The 17819-nt window shown below is 39.5% G+C and overlaps 1 protein-coding gene across 2 annotated transcripts in view; it reads right to left on the minus strand.

Moving 5' to 3' along the window:
* Positions 1–17603, minus strand: part of LOC149312219 (SLIT-ROBO Rho GTPase-activating protein 1) — a 136617-nt gene extending 119014 nt beyond the window's left edge. For both annotated transcript variants that reach the window (XM_089524214.1, XM_089524213.1), the window contains exon 1: positions 17350–17603. In XM_089524214.1, the coding sequence (XP_089380340.1) occupies positions 17350–17416 (67 nt within the window). In that variant the 5' untranslated portion in view covers positions 17417–17603. The remainder of the gene's footprint in view (positions 1–17349) is intronic.
* Positions 17604–17819: the final 216 nt, after the last annotated feature.

Genomic DNA, 17819 nt, shown 5'->3' on the forward strand with positions numbered 1-17819 from the left:
AAAGAATGAGCTTGGCTCCTCCATCAAGCAATCCCCAACTCTCTTCTAGTTAAGTTAAACATTACAGCAGAAGAAGTGCACAGTTGAGTAGTCCTCCTTTTCATACATCGACTGCAATATCCACAGTGGGAGTCACCAATTATCCTCCATCAATCTGTAGTTTTTAGAGCTTATTGTGGGAATCATTTGCTTATCGTCTTTCCCCACTTGTGACTTAAAAGTCACAGACATCCCTGTAATTTTGTTATCATTTTACTGCAAGATAGGAACTCCAGAAAATGCTGTCAATCTAACCACATCTGCATAGGTATTTATTATATGTACACTATATAAATTTATCATACACATAGTAGACAAAGTGTCTTATGTCACATGTTTATCAACATGTGAAGTAGGGAGCACACGAGACCCAACTCTTAGCCAGTACAGTAGTTCTACTGGCTCTTTTCATGCAGGTAGTGAAAAGTCTGAACAGCAGACTTTGTTTTGCATATGAGTATTCTCCATGCAAAAGGGAAAAACTGCAGCAAGGGTATCCAATTATATGATGAGTATCTAGGCACAAAGGAAGCTCCCCTCTTCAAACCTCTGAATATTAGGGGAGTGAAAGAACTGGTGACTGGGGATAGGGTAGCATACATACCTCATAGAACATGCTTACATAGTGAATGAGTAGGGCATATGGTGAATTCAAAAGTAACCTGAGCCCTCATTAATATTTCCATGTGAACTGTAAACACGTTTGGCAAACTTTCCATGGGGAACAAAACCGAGTCTATGCACAGCAGGCGACCAGGCGCCTAGCAATTGGCAATATGTAGTGCTTACTTACTCAGATGATTACCAAATGTTTCTAAAGCAAATTGAAAAGATGGTAAAATAACCAATTAAGAAGTGACATAATTAGTATGTAATGTGAAATCCTATACTAAACAGGTGAGAAGCAGATTTAACTTTTCAGTTCAAGCTTACTAAATTTTAAATCAGCTGAGGCCATAAGAGCAAGAGTAAGCAGAAGACCTCCCAGACAAATGGGTATCCAACATTTACAGTTCTCAAATGTTCCAGCACAGCTCTCTGCTCAGAAAACATAGTAAAAATGCATATAATAAGAGAAAATATGTTTAAAACTATATATTTAAATGTTCACATAAATACACATTTGAACACGAATTTCTTAAGTGCAGATTAATTCAGAAAAGAATGGAATACCTTTATGAGTGAATAGATATAACAATTTCACAAACTAGAAACAGACTGATTACTCAACTCCTGTATTATGTAATGGTTTGAGTGTTGGACTGTGACAGGAGGCCAGAGTTCAATTCTCAGCTCGATCATGAAACCCACTGGGTGACCTTGGGCAAGTCACACTCTCTCAGTCTCAGGGGAAGGCAATGGCAAACCTCCTCTGAAAAATTCTTGCCAAGAAAACCCCATGTCACCATAGGTATCACCATAAGTCAGAAATGACTTGAAGGCATACACCACCACAACATCAACAGTATAACCTATGAAAAGTGGTGCTTCTACAAATACAAGCACATTATCCACTGGGTGCATGCATTTAAGCCTTTTGTTCTCAGTGATCATCACCATCATCCCTACCAAATTAGTTCTGCAATATATATGTGTGTATGTGTATGTGTGTTAAATCTACTCCTCATATGTATTTGTTGTTGTGTGCCTTCAAGTCATTTTTGACTTATGGCGACCGTAGGACAAACTAGTCATGGGGTTTTCTTTCCAAGTTTGTTCAGAGGGGGTTTGCCTTTGTCATCCTCTGAGGCTGAGAGAATGTGATTTGCCCAATGTGTTAAATCTACTCCTCATATGTATTTGTTGTTGTGTGCCTTCAAGTCATTTTTGACTTACGGCGTCCCTAGGACAAACTAGTCATGGGGTTTTCTTCCCAAGTTTGTTCAGAGGGGATTTGCCTTTGCCATCCTCTGAGGCTGAGAGAAAGTGATTTGCCCAAGGCCACCCTGTGGGTTTATATGGTCAGACTGGATTCGAACTCTGGTCACCAGAGTCATAGTTCAGCACTCAAACCACTAAACCATACATTGCAAGGAATCTGGAGGAACTGAGAATCTGCCACACATCAAAACATGAGTTTGACAAGAGCAGCAAAAGAGAGGAAGAAATTATTCTGCAACATTTGGCACAGACCTTCCAAAGATCTCCAACTAGGAGAGGAGACTGTGGAGAACACAGCAGGTCCCTGCCAGAAGTGGCACCAAAAATCTGGTTCCTCGTTACTCCCAACAGCCACAGGAGTATATATGGAGCTGCTGCCTTTTAAGGATATGGGGCAATGGAAACATCAAAAGCTTCTGAAGCCTACTGTGAATTGAAGCCACAATCTCATCTTCCCACTGGGTTTTGGAACAGCTATAGCAAAATCCCCAATGAATGTCCTTGGGGACAAGGAGTCTGCAGGAACAATGGTCAGCATGACCACTTTAAGACCATGTTCCAGCTGACAGCCTACATATTTTGTTTCTCAACAAGGGCTCACAGATGACCGTGGGTCAGATTATGTGACCTTAATGCATGGTAAAGAAGCAAGACATGGCACGTGCCATATGAAGGCAGGTCTCTTCATGGTGAGCTGCTGCACAAGGCAAGGCAGCACACAAGTTAGTACAACCTTCTCGTACTCTAAGGAGGGAGCTAATCTGATCTGGCCAGCTGAACCTGAAGAAGGCCACAGCCACAGGGCAGGTATATCCATTTATAGGTGTGTGTGAGAGAGAGTGCATAGCTCCCTAATAATCCAACAGGAGGTACTGTCCACTATTCTACCATAGCAATGTGCATAGACACATCATGAATAAATAAATTTGCATTACATATTGGAGTAGAAAATGAAAAATCTAAGCTGACAAAACCATGACCATACAAAATATAGTTAAAAACACTATGAAGTCCTATACTATAGTCAGCCTCTGATTTATGACTGGCCTCAACAAAACTCTAGCTGGCTGCCTTTAGTGTGTATATTCCATGTACCATCACTAATCCCCACTCAAGCCTTTCTGGAACTATCTTATTAGCATTCTGCTGCACAGTCCACAAGGGAATTAAAGATTTAGAGAATTCTCGTTTACCAAATGTTTCAGTGACTTTAACCTTTTGACCTATTGTGGATACACTGACCCATTAACATTATTAAAATCAATTGCATGGGTAAAAGGGCTCAGAGAACAAGTTTCCCCTTTGCGCAGGGCAGAGCTACTCTACAGTGATCTAAAGTCAGAACATGCAAGCCATGCTGGGTAATCAGCTCTCTAATTAGTATTGTAGCTGCAAAAACCCCAAAGCCCCACAAAAACTGCATTTGAAAGGTGGTGGTTTTGTCTAAACTATGCAGTATGCATAACAGAAATGTGATCAGGCTGAAAGGGTGTTAAAAAACATTTCTTGATGAGCTGAAGCTTAGTGTATAATAAAGACGTTGGTAAAGGAAAAGGAGAACATAAGCTTGCCAATTCACAGATTTAAGACTAATTATTCTTTTTCAAACATCAACAGGCAGTGGCTCAGCAACGTTCTGCTAGACAGCAATTTCAAACCAATTCTGCCAAGAAAAATGGATTCATATTTTAAATCACTTCATGGCTTAGGATAAGGTTTCATTTCTGTATCATCTTCACGCTTTTTAATCACATATGCATAAATCTGCCAAATCACAAGTATGTGGCAGCAGTCATTTGAAAGTGCGTCAAATCTCAAATTAAAAGGCAATAGAAACAGAAGGAATGTGCAAAACAAGGTAATTTTCATAGGTACACTAGAATATTTATTAGCCACATTTTGAAATATCCAAATGTGGCAATGGTTCAATTAACTCTGCACCTCCTGTGGAGAAAAATGTTTCTACATCTCTGCCTTTCTCAGGAGTAGTCTACTACTCCTGTATGTCACTTAAACACGAGATACTGTATTTTGCAGCCTTCCTTAAATTGAATTTTGAGATTCACTAGCTGTAATTTGTGTATAGTATTATACCATAGTTTGGAATATGTTCATGAGTAGAAAGAACTCCATGCAAAATACCCTTGCCTCCTCACATGTGGGAGAAGGAATATTTAGGGATTCTATTTTGCTTTGGTTGATTTATGCTTAGTTGTTATATGTGAACTAAGAATTGTTGTTTAAAAGTTGGCTGGTTCAGCAACTGATTAGTGTTTATTTTAAACCAAGATTCCTGAGCCCTGGAATCAGGCAAAGTGAAACTGAATCTTGGTTTGTTCATCTTCCTAGTTATGTAAACCGCTGTGATCTACAAGGAATAGTGGTCTAGAAATAAAATTTCATTCATTCATTCATTCATGTAGGAAGAGAAGAGGTAAGAGCAAAACAATTTGAAGCTATGCCTGAACTCTTTTCTGTTTGTGCAAATAGTGCTAAATCATAATATTACTTGCAAATCCTCTCACTATTTGTCAGTTCATTTAATACTGTACATTATTTCAGAAGTGCTATACATACCAGAAGAACCTGCAAAGAACAGTAAAAAATAAATGCTACAGACTAAAATATCATTTAAAAAATCCACCAGACTATTAATAATAAGGATTATAGGCAGTTCTATCACTACCAAAAATAATAATGATGATTTACTACTTGGCATTCAAAGACTGAACAAAGTATCAGATATGTTCTTCATTTTTATCCTTGATTCCATTGTAGATAAACTTACACACTCCTAGATTGTGTATATGTAGTTATCAGGAATACTGCTAAAAGATTCCATCATAGACTGATTTTTAAAAATCTGAGATAAAATTTACAGTTCAATCCTAAATATTTTTATTTAGAAGAATATCCCACTAATTTCAGGGTCTTATCCAGGTAGGTGGATAAGCTTTATGTATTGTTGTTGTTTGCCTTCAAATTGTTTCTGATTTACGGTGAACCTATCCCAGGTTTTTCTTGGCAAGTTTCTTCAGAGGGGGTTTGCCATTGCCATCCTCTCAGGCTGAGAGACTGTGACATGATCAAAGTCACCCAGTGGATCTTCAGGGCCGAGCGGGGATTCAAATCCTGCGTTCTAGAGTCATAGCTGAAATCACATCAAATTTTATATACTGTTGTTATTCAAACAGTAAACTAGCTTGAAGTAAAATAATCAGAAATTGGATGATAACATGGCTGATTGCAACCATTAATGAGGATGTCAGTTCTAGCCATAGTGATACATGTCTTAGCTACACTGCATTTGGATTACCATAAGGCACTCTATGCCTTTGAAGTGTTCAGAAACTTCAGCAGATACACAGAGCTACAGCCAAATTGTGAACTGAGCCTGGTTACAGGAAATATGATTCCGTTGCTACAACAGACCCACTAGTTACCTATCTATTTCGAGGCACTATCCAAAGTGCTGGTTATGGGAACCGAAAGCAGTAGGAGAGGCCCTTCTATCTGCCCTACCATGTTCCCAGGCATGTCTGGTGGGTAATATAAGACAGGGCAGCTCCTAGTTTCAGGAACTATCTTTTTAGGGAAGCCAGGAAAACGCCTTCCATCCAAGGAGGAAAATATTTCTTTTTTACAACCGGTTTTTGACATCTGAATGTTTTTGTAGAAAGGGTTGCTTTTAATAGGTTTATTGCTTTTAACCATATTGCTTTTTATAATTTTAACTGTATGTTTCAAATCGTTTTTAATGCTACTGACAGTCTTTACTTTTTTATATTAAACTTTTGGACATTTAACTAGTAAACTAGTAAAATGATAAGGCAGGGTGTATTTTATTGTTTTATGCAAATATTTCAATGGGGCAGCTAGATAATTAAATAGTAAAATGATTTACAATGAAACCAACAGCTGTACTTCCAAAGTTACAGCAATGTATCATGAATATATTATGTATATATTAATATGCAGCAACTGTATGAAATTATCTTTGATGAATACTTTGACTGATGTGTAGTACAACCCTATTGTTACTCAGACATAACAATGGCTCTTTCTGCCAGATAAGTGCATATAAGACAGCCTTCCTGGAAGTATATATATCTGCTGTCAAGCTAAAAAAGTTGCCAACCCCACCCTATCAAAGACATTACTTACAGGACATTATTTGCAGCACTTAAGAGAAAGAATACATCAACTTAAGAGCTTGGATGCACAATTTATATTAAACTTTTTCACTCCTTTTATTTTCCCCACTGTGACTAAATTACAATTATTACTTCATGGGAGTCATCATCTGGTAAATTATTTAGATTTGTTGTAGTCCGAAACAGAATTTCATACTGTAAAGAGTTTAATTACAACATACTTAATGTAACAGGGTTACTTATTTTTTCCTGAAACAAATGTATGGAGAGCCTCTCAGATTTTTTAAAAAAATCATTAGCAGTACTGGTATTTCTTTTCTAGGTACCACAAAATGAAAGTGCACACAACTGTACTTAATTACACAATTCTAGTTTAAAAAAAATTAGTGACTATTACTGAAGTGTTCTATAAGTCAGCAATAGGAAAGCAAAATTCTGAAACTTATTCATGTTATCATCAAATAAAGCCAATGTGACTTCAAAAGCTTGCAGCATGTAACTGTACATTTGGGTTGGTCCCATAAAGATATCATTGTTTGGATGTTATTGGATTTCCTATATGGCCAACATGGCTACCCCTAGACATATTATCATCAGTTTACCTTAACTGGGTGTCCTATATCAAGCCACACAGAGGAAACCAGGGATTCTCTTTCAAATATTATAGGAAAACATGGTATCCAACTTTGTGAATAGCCATGGCAAGCCTTGGACTCCCAAACATCCTGTCCCTTTCACTTTTCTTCATGCCAGAGGAAACTGACAATGTCTATTTCCTGTTAAAACTAACTGTACAAACATAGAAAACTGTTGTTCACTTAAACAATAGTTTGTAAACAAGACATGGCCCAAAATCAGATTTTTTAAAATTGGCTTGCATAGAAATTGTTTAAGCCACCATGGAAGACCTGTGGTTAATTAAGAACTGGAAGCATTTACTTCCATTGTCCCCCTTTGGTACTCAAAAGAGGAAGACAGAGGGCATAAGAGTATGCCCAAAATTAAACTTTTAAAAGTATAAAGTTAAGATAGTATTTTATAGACTGAGGGAAAAACTAGTCTCGCTCTACCAGTAGCTGCCTGCTTCCCACTCTATAGCCTGCAAAAATTTCATGGGCAAAATAGCTGATGAAGGAATAGGTGATAAAAGAAGAGAAGAGATGGCAGCTCCCAAGGTGAGTCTCATGCAGTACACAAATGACGCATCTGGAATTTGTGTGTGCATGTGTTTTAGCTTTCTAACTTTTCCCAAACAACTGTTAAATTGCCTTACCACATTTTTCTGTTTATGCACGGAGAAGGAGTTGGCCACACACATACAAAATAAAAGCCAGTCATCTGGAACCATCTATCAAAGAAATGACTGGCTCTGTTACTTTCCGGAGGATTCTCATCTCCAGAGAAATACATCTATCTTCTTCTTCAGATGTCTTTGCTGCATAAAAATATTGTCAGTACTGTCAAAAGCATATGCCAATCACTCAAATAAAGGGAATTTTATTCAATCCAGAACTGACATATAAAACATTAAGACTTCTAGAAGAAGGGATACAAGAAATAGTTCATTCAAAAGTGATCTCTCTCAAGAAGTGTCTAAGACTTGCATCTAATTTAACAGAACTTTCTACTAATCAGGCTGGGTAAACCTTTTAATTTCATTTTCTCCTATGTTTGAATTTTGTGAATTCTGATTAATTTTTGTTTCAAAATTGAAGTGAAACAAAATTCCCATCTAATCTGTTTTTTCTCTATCCAAGTAGTCTTCCAAGTGCTGAAAAGCAAGTTTCTAAAGTGCAATGCTGAGGCTGGTTAAAGTGAAGATCATGTGCAACTCAGCCAGAGAATACTAATTCTGACTTTTAATATGCATTCTGATTTTTATGCATATTTGCAAGTATTCCTAAATGGTACTAAAGTAAGCTTCAAGGGTGACATCCAAAGGGATGGTAATTACAGCCAGGTAATATCTACAAAATGGCTCTGTAGAGATATTACCTGGCTGTCACTACCATCACTTTGGATTTATCTGCAAATATCTGTAGACTAGAAGTTGGGTACTGATGAACTAAGCCAAAGCAAAATTTGACTATATGTGGTAGAAATGTAATATGGCAAATTTCTAATGGGAAACTGTTGTAAACAATGAGTAAATAATAATAAAAAGAAAGAATATACAGTATGTTCAAGCCTACAAGTAACTTGTTTGGGCTACACAAAATCAAATATCTAACTCACACACACAATCATGGGAAATTACTGGCAACAGCCCATATTTTTGATATTATACAGGCTTGGTCTTCCTTATCCTAAATGTATGGGACCAGAAGTATTTTGGATTTGGGATTTTTTGCGGGGGAGGGGATTTTTGAATATTTATATATACATAATCTTGGAGATTGGACTCAAGTCTAAACATGAAATTCATTTATGTTTTGTATATATCTTATATACAGCCTGAAAGTAATTTCATATATGTATAATATTTTAAATATTTTTGTGCCTGAAACAAAGTTTGGTATGTCAAACCATAAGAAAGCAAAGGTGTCACTATGAGAATTTTGGATTTTGGAATATTTCAGATTATGGAATTCCGAATAAGGGATGCTCAACCTGAACTGTATAACATACTTGTTATACAGAAGTGGATGCATGGGACTTGGCAGACCATGTTAACAAATCACCCTGATAAGCTTCTATCGGAAATAATTCAACTAGTTTGCATTTATCCTAACGTAAAACTTCTGACTCTGGTTGTTTGTGGTTTAGAAAAATTTCTGAACGCCATTTTCAATATTCTCTTCAAGGCTACTTTCAGGTTTTAGGCAGTGTTTAAAATTACAGTGAAACTGATCTGCCCCATAATATATTTTATGATTTTTCTCTTTAGTGTTTTTAGAAGTTGAGAAAAGCATCAGCCAGCTAAATTCAAGAACTTAAGGTGTGGTGTCTATATTCCAGTAGAAACAGGTTCCTGCTTTATTAGAAGACCATTATATTACTCTCTCTGCTCTTAGCATTAAAAAGTGACAATTCTGTCCTATCTCCATCCAAACTGGATTGTATGAGTCCTTGGCCTCTGCCCTATCTGCCCTGTGGGTAGAAGGGATGATGGATGGACTAGTTTGGCAAGCACATATTGCATAGCTAGATGGATTTTTCAATATGATATTACTCCTGTCTTGTTCTTCCAGAGCCTTCCTTACTCATGTTGTCAGAATTATAGGGACCTGCTGTGCCCTGAGGTAAAAACAGAAAACACTTAACAGCCACCAGAGAAATAAAGTGTTTTAAAGCTATTGCTAAGTGTAAGATGTTTGAACACCATCATTATGTAGACTTCAGCAGTGTTCACTATACCACTCGAAACTGCCTCACTGCTTTGGGTAGGCAGGGCCCACACAAAGAATGCCAAATCAGCATCTTGAAGTGCTGAATAAATAGAGCTTGTTCATGGCAACAGCTGCCACATGGAACAACTTGGAGGAGCTTCAACATGACAGCTGTAATATGCAAGCTGGCCCTTACAAATATAATCACTGGGTTGCTATAGACAAAATAGACAGTGAAAAGACAAAAGTAGCTCACCCTTTCGGTATGTGAAGCTGGAATTCAAGGTGGCATACAACCTCTTAAAAACACAATACACCAAAAAACACTCTTAGTACAAAGGTTAAAACATTATTAATCCAATTTCTTTTCTAAAAAAAAATACAAGTTAAAAGCGTTTTTAAAATATATTTAAAATATAATAAAATAGACAACACATCCGTCCATCTGCCTACAAGGGAGTTTGATGTTCCCGGTAGCTAGCCCCAGTTAACCATCTGGCTGGAGTTCTTGGGACTAAACTGATGTTAGTAGCCAAAATATGCTTCAGTGCCTTGCCCAAAAATGTAATCTTCGAGACTGGCTGATAGTTCTCCAATATAGTACAGACCAGGGAAGCACTCCTGCACACACACACACACAAAAGGTATTACAACAGTTTCCTTCAGGATGCTGCTTTTCTGTAAAGAGTAATTGATCGCTCCCCATTACCAACTCAGATCTTAATTAGTCTTGCACCCCTGCAGAGCTCCAAGTCCTAACAAGCTTAAACTTGACCAAGAGGTTATTTGTCCATGACAATGGAACAACATAAAGTCTCTTCACTCTCAGATTATCATCATCCCATCCAGTATACAAAACACGGTCTTATGTTTGCCAAGCACTATGAATGGGGCTAGATATCATTTAGTAGAGATGTATGGTTGCCATTGACACTAAGTTTTCAGCCACTCCCATTAAGACAGTCTCAGCATGCATATTCAAGTCCCTCGAACCCATAAGTTCTGGGGTATTCAACACCCCCCCTTATGTGGTGTGGCTTAGGGGGGCAGGTTTGTTTAGCTAGGGAAGAGAAGGTTAAGAGATGACATAATAGCCATGTTTAAATATCTGAAGGAATGCCATATTAAAGATGGAGCAATGGATTCAAATTACAGAAAAAGAGATTTCATAGGAAGAACTACCTGGCAGTAAGAGCTGTTTGACAGCAGAATAGGCTGCCTTGGAGTGTGGTGGAGTTTCCTTAAAACCTTGCTTTGGAGGTTTTTAAACAGAGACTGGATGAATGACTATTTGTCTGAAATGCTTTGAATATATATTCCTGCATGACAGGGGCTTGGCTGGCCCTTGTGGTATCTTCTAGCTCTATGATTCTAAAAGTTTTATAAGCCCATTCCTATGTAGAGTTCACTATATAACCATGCAGCTAGTTACAATACTGTTTACTGGAATAATGTACACATGAGACACCTACAATTTGGTAAAATATACTGAAAAAATAACCTACACTTAATTTTACTCTTACATGTAATCTAACTGGCCCAATTAGCCAAAACAATACATACTTTGTATTCACGTGGTCAATTATGCAGTCAGTTCTCTGCAGCAACTTAAAATCTTTTACCTGTATGAAGTTTAACTCACATACATAACCTGTTATGTACAGTATGCTCTTGAAATGCACAAATGCAAAAATAGATACTGGATGCTGAATCCATGAATTTGAGCTTTTAAAAGCATCTTTCTAAGTGGTTAGATGAGAAAATCAAGAGCTGACAGGGTATGAGCAAATGCTTGATGAAATCTCAGGTGGCAAGGCAGGAGTTCAGCAGGATTTCCAGTTGGCCAGAAATACTGCTCCATTATTTTTACAACTGGTTCTTTCCCCTGTGTAGCAAATGCAACAGCTCCTGTCCAACTTATATACACATCTGCTTAATTTGAGTATGAATTCAAATTAAGAATTTTCTTATTTAAACCCAGATCATGTTCAGTCATTTTAACACTTCTTGTTACAATATCATTATTTTAATGTTTGTTTTCTGAGGACAATGGGCTGACTATATATTTGTTTTTTGTTGTTGCTGTGTGCCTTTAAATCATTTCCGACTCATGGCAACTCTGAGGCAAGCCAATCACAGGGTACTCTTGGCAAAAATTTGTTTAGACGTGGTTTACCTTTGCCTTATTCTGAGGTTGAGAGAGCAGCTTGCCAAAAGTCACCCAGTGGGTTTCCATGGCTGAGCTGGGATTCGAAGCATGATTCCCAGAGTCATAGTCTAGTGTTCAATCCACTACACTAATGGTACTCAAGCTTTTAATCCTTGGAACCTCCCCTTACATCTATACACAGATGCCACCTCCCCCTCGATGTATATTCATGTATATATGAATAAAAATACTTTGTTTATTTAGCGTGCATATTTTCATTTGCATAGTCATGTACAGTCATATTTTAACATTTTATAAGAAAATAACATCTTTCAAGTTAGAAGAGTTTTATTTAAATACATTCATTGTTTAATTCAATGCATGTGTAAATTTTACACTTGAAAAAGTTTGGGAAGCAGGGCCTTCAAGTCTCAAGCTCCTCGCTTGAGCTCCTCCCATGAGGGTCCTGCCTAACCATTTGAGAAGTAGTGCACTACATCATACTGACTCCCACCTAATGTATGTATGTATGTGCGTGTGTATTGTAAAATATACTTGTAAGAAGTAATCATAAACGTACAAGTTTACTGTCTGTAAAAATAATATGGCTGCAGGAAAATATTAAGATCATTCCCTCCTGTTCTGAAATAATTGCCATTTTTCATATTCAGGGCCCAAGTGTCAGGGTCTATCCAAAATGAGATAAAAAGAAAACTTGCATTGTTTTAATCATGGTATTTCCTCTAGGCCCTTCTTTGACATGTAAGGTACCTTCATTCTATAATTTCTTTTGAAAATATATGCAAGATTAGGCAGTATGTCCCACCTCAACTACTGTACTGTGGCATCACTGGCTTTTGCCAAGTAAGAGCTCCTTTAGGATTAAAGCTTTAACAACATTCAGACAGAGCTACTAGATCCATGCAGAGAACAGCTGGTCGCAGACCTACAACATTCTTGATACATCTTAAGAAAGGTTGGTATGGTACATCTAATGGCATGAAAACTGCTACTGATGGTCTTCTACAACTGATATGGTGGCGGAACCACAACAATTATAAGGTTATGTCTTATCTCTTAAGGCTTGTAATGCTGGGCTATTAATCCTTGTAACATTTTCTGATACTTTTGTTGTTGTTAACTATCATCAAGTCAACTTTAACTTATGGCAACCCTATGAACCCTACTTCCAAGACCCCCTATCATCTACCACCCTGCTCAGGTCTTGCAGATTCAGAGCTGTGGCTTCCTTGATTGAGTCTAACCATCTGGAATGTAGTCTGCTTCTCCTGCCGCCTTCTGCCTTGCCAAGCATCATTACATTTTCCAGTGAATCATGTCTTCTCATGATATGGCCAAAGTATGACAGCCTCAGTTTTGCCATCATGGTTTCTAGGGAGAGTTCAGACTTGATTCGCTTTGGGACTTTTCCATGCCTAGAATTCTGTGCCTCAAATTGTACTAAGCTAGGGGTAGAATTAAAAGACATAGCCTTATTAGTCTGGACAATCAGTATGCAAAGGGATCTTGCAGCACCTTTGAGGCTAATTGAAAGACAGAACGTGGTAGCATGAACTTTCATAGATTTGAGCCTACTTCCTCAGATGCATTTCCTAGGGCATGTGGTTTAAATTTTGGCTTGCCTACCCACACCCTGCCAGCTCTAATGGAAAGAGCTCTGTGTGGGTGGAGAAAAAAGAAAAGTGGGGCAGGAATGACTTGATAGGGCAGGATCAGGATCCAGAATGCCCTCACATTTTGGGAACACCATCTGTCCTGGACACTACAAACTACGTAGAAATTATCTTTTAAGCTGTACATAGTTGCGCAGGAAAAAGACAAACCAGAAGGCCAGTCACATCTTTCTAGTTTTCATAAGATTTGTATATTTAACAGTGTAGGGAAGACAACTTTCTAGTGGTTTTTACAAAATCTTAATAGTGTATGTTTGTTGCCATAAAAACCCTTTTTCATTATTGAGAAAGATGACTTTCAGAATACTTAATGTAGATTGGGATGGCTGGTGCTTTTTGCAACTGGTGGAAGGTACAGTACATAGATAATAAGTACAGTCATCCTCCTGATTCATGTGCATCTGTTCCGGACCCCACAGCAAATTGGTAATATTATGGAAATTCAAGCCCCATTGGTTATAACAGTAGTGTGCACCATTTTGTCCCTTCTTGCTTCCCATCCACAAAGGATCAAAACTGCAGACTCCAAGTCTATGAATGAGGAGAGACAAGTGTACAGAAAGCCCTTGGTACTGACTGGGTTTCATTGCAGGACCCGCCATGGACACCAAAATCCATGGATGCTCAACACCCATTAAATTCAATGGCACAGTAAAATGGTGTCCCTTACATTAAATGGCAAAATCAAGTTTTGCTTTTGGAGTTTATATATGTGTGCGCGTGTGTGTGTATATATATATATATATGTATGTATATGTATATATAAATGGAATTTATATATATATTCTGAATATTTTCAATATTTCTGAATATTTTCAATATTCAGCGGGTTCCCATGGCTGAGCAGAAATCGATCCCAGGGTCATAGTCCAACTCTCAAACCATTACACCATGCTAGCTCTCACATCTATTATACACAAAAAATCTCTTTCTTTCTTCTTTGGCTTACTAATAACTGTGGGGATAGAGAGGCAGAAAAACATTTTTTATAGTGATAATAGAAGGAAGGGATGCAGAAAAAAAGGCAGAGTGAAGCTGAAATAATGGGTGGGGGAGATATAGAACATTTAAAAGTAGAGTTGTGGCACACTTAAACTTAGAAAAATTATAATGTTTTCAAACTAGAAACCTGCTTCTTTTGTCCCTCCAACAATTCTTCCTTAGCCTGCATCAGTGCTACTCAATGTGGTGGTCCCTGGACTGATGCCAGTCTCTGAACCAGTGAGTATTAGTCACTGGCAACCTTCCAGGAAAGAAAGAAACTGTACTCAATGGGCACAAATTTAGTGCTGGTCCCTGACACACTAGAAAATAATAACTGCTGTCCCCCCCCCCCCCCCCGACAGCCTGAGAAGCACTGCTCTGCACAGTCACTTTTGTTGTTTCCTCATATACTATATAGCTGAGCTGAAGAACTGTAGCACCTATCTTCCTGCCTCAACCATGTTGGTTAAGCCAACATGATCAGCCTGCCAACCTCCTTGGCTATGGGCACCTTTAAGCACTGCCTGCTGAACAAATACATAGATAAAATGCATTTTTCTAAGCAGCTCCTGAGTAACAAAAAGTCTAATGGGAACATGGGAAAAATGGAAGCCAAGCAGAGCATCCCATTCTAGTGTCCTTCCAGAACCAGTGTGAACCTGCCCAATTAAGGGCAGAGCTGGAGGTGACAACAGATCAGGAAAACACAACCTTCTGATGGAGAAAAGATCAGGGGTGAGAAACTAGTGAAGTGTGACTGCTTGCTTGGAGGATGAAGAAGAGACTGTGAGTCAGAGACAGCAAATCAGTGGTTAGTGTTACACCACAGGACATAGATGAGCTACTGAGCAGAGTCTGGCAGATGCCAACAGGAACATTAGCTACGTGGAAAAGCTCTTGAGATTAATACATACCACTCACTGCATTTGTATATACCAGAGGTGGGCACAGTGAAACACTCCAGATGCTGTTGCATTGCAACTCCAGCTTTGTTCATAATTGCCAATGTTGATAAGGCTAATTGGAATTGGATTTCAACAACATTTGGAGAGTTGCACTTTGCCTGCCCCAGGAATTGCTTCTTGTTGCTACCGCTGTTGTGTGTTTTCAAGTCATTTCTGACGTATGGCAATCCTATCCTAGGGTTTTCTTGACAAGTTTCTTCAGAGGGGATTTGCTGTTGCCATCCTCTGAGGCTGACAGTGACTTGCCCAAGGTAACCCAGTGGGTTTACATGGCTGAGCTTGGATTCAAACCATGGCTTCCTAATGTCCTAGTCCAACCCTAAAATCATTACACTACTTTGGCCCTTACCTCAGGAATATCCAACATATATTCCAAATAGTTATTATAGACAAATCCAAAATGGAAATGGAAAACTTTATGACATATGCTGGTATAGCCCATACTAGTTTTCAGCCGCAGAAGTAAAGAGCATGCATCAACCCACAGTTATGAGCTCATACATCATAAAGGAAGGTCTTTGTTTTCCAGACACTTTTTTTTTTACATTCAAAGGCTGCCAAGATCTGCAGAGAAAGAGCTGCTTATCAGGAAACCAGACTATAATGAAGAGAGAGGATAGGGAAGTGAAACTGGTCAAATAATTATCTGAAATTTTACAACACATCTTCCGAAGGACACAGAAAAAGTAACAACTGAGGGAAAACAGAACTGATGTGCCCTATGAAAAACGGCAAAGCTCAACAGTTTTCATTTGTTACTTCCATTGTGGCAAGATGGATCTGAAAAGGTGCTGAACACTACTAACTTGCGATATGGAAGGTGTGTCGTCTCTGCAACTGTACTAGATGTGCAGGAGCTGTGGATGAGTTACATCCGCTCCCTTTGCTAAACTGATGTTCAACAGAATTTAGATGAGCACAGATAACATACACAAACAGACAGCATCAAAAAAGCAATCTGGTACAGCCAGTGTGGTCCAATGTTGTTAGAACTGCATAACCCAGTAGCATAATGGAACCAAACTGGTTCAAGGTTAACTCATATTGGATGGTTGGAAAACACTATTCAATAAAAGGGCTTTCCAGATTCCCACCCACTCCCACATTCTCTCTCACAATGGAGACGCTGGCTACATCCATATGACAGAAATAATGCAGATTGACATTGCTTTCAGTCCTGGCTCAAGGCTACGGAATTCTGGGAATGGTAGTTGGTTGTAGCACCAGATGTGCCACAACCAACTACCATTCCCAGAATTCCCAGCCTTGAGCCAGGATTGTGAAAGTGGTATCAAACCGCATTATTTCTGGTGCAGATACAGTGTCTGACTCCTCTGAACCGGATGACTCTGTGATGACTCTCCATCTCCAAGTTGCCACATTTATCATACAACACTGTTTAGTTTGAGCACCCCCGCCTCACCTCAGAGCATTTACCACACTCCCAACCAGTGAGGGGTACAAAGACACTTCCCTTGAACCCCATTTTGGGAGAGAGGCCAGATGTCAACCCAACCAATAAATAAAGACATCCCCACGCCTTTTTCAAATCAAGGCCACCGTTCTGCTTCGGGTGAGAGACAGGATGGAAAGCCACTGCTAAAGAGTTACAGGCACCAAAAAGAGGCTGGATGGGGGCGGATTCTTAACGAATCCATCGGATGTGAAAGGATTGGAGTCTTCTTCTGAAGGATCATGAAGGGGCAGGAAAGACTAAGAGGGTAGGAGAGGAAGAAAGAAGGAAAGAAAAGGAAGAAAGGGAGGGTTGGAAGAAGGAAAGGAGAAAGAAAGAAAGAAAGGGAGGGAGGGAGGGAGGGAGAAGGAAAGGAAGGGAGGAAGGAAGGAAAGGAGAAAATGAGAGAGGAAGAAAGGAAGGAAAGAAGGGAGGGAGGGAGAAAGAAAGTAAAGAAGGAAGGGAGAAAGAAAGAAAGAGTAGGAGGGAGGGAGGGAGAAAAAAAGGAAATGAAAGAAAAAAGAGAGGGAGGGAGGAAAGAAGGAAGGGAAGAAGGAAGGAAGGAAGGAAGGGAGAAAGGAAGGAAGGAAGGAAAGAAAGAAGGGAGGGAGGAAAGAAGGAAGAAGGGAAAAGAAAGGAAGAAAGGAGGGGGCAGCCCCCCCTTTGGCCGCCGCCCATCCCTGGCCCCAGCCCCTCTTTACCTTTCACTTGGCTTTCATACTCGGCGACGATCTCTTTGTCCTTCTTGCCTCTGCTTGGGGTGGACATTATCCAGCGGGCGGTTCTTGGAAGAGAGAGAGAGGGAGGGAGGGAGGAGGGGAAAGGGCCCGGGGATCCCTCTCTTTCTGGAGCGAAGAGGGAGGCTTAAAGAAGCAGCCAGGGAGGAGGGGAGGCCAGAGGGAGGCGGCGGGGGTCTCCTGGCGGTGCCAAAGCGCCCAAAGCCAAAAGGGAGGAGGAGGAGAAACCCAGAGAGTTCAGCCTAATAATCCTGGCGCCGGCACCATCTCCGGGCGCAGCGAAGTCGGTCTCTTTCCTGTGTCCTCGCTGCTGCTGCTGCTGGTGGGGGGTAGTGCTGGGCAGCCCAAGAAGGGGAACTGCCCTCCTCCTCCTCCTCCTCCTCCTCCTCTTGGGCTAAGTCCATGCAAGAGCCAACCCTTCCATGGTCCCTGAG

Source organism: Sceloporus occidentalis, unplaced genomic scaffold (genome assembly GCF_023333645.1).
Source record: "Sceloporus occidentalis isolate IW3139 unplaced genomic scaffold, rSceOcc1.0.p SCAF_5, whole genome shotgun sequence".
Lineage (NCBI taxonomy): Eukaryota > Metazoa > Chordata > Lepidosauria > Squamata > Phrynosomatidae > Sceloporus > Sceloporus occidentalis.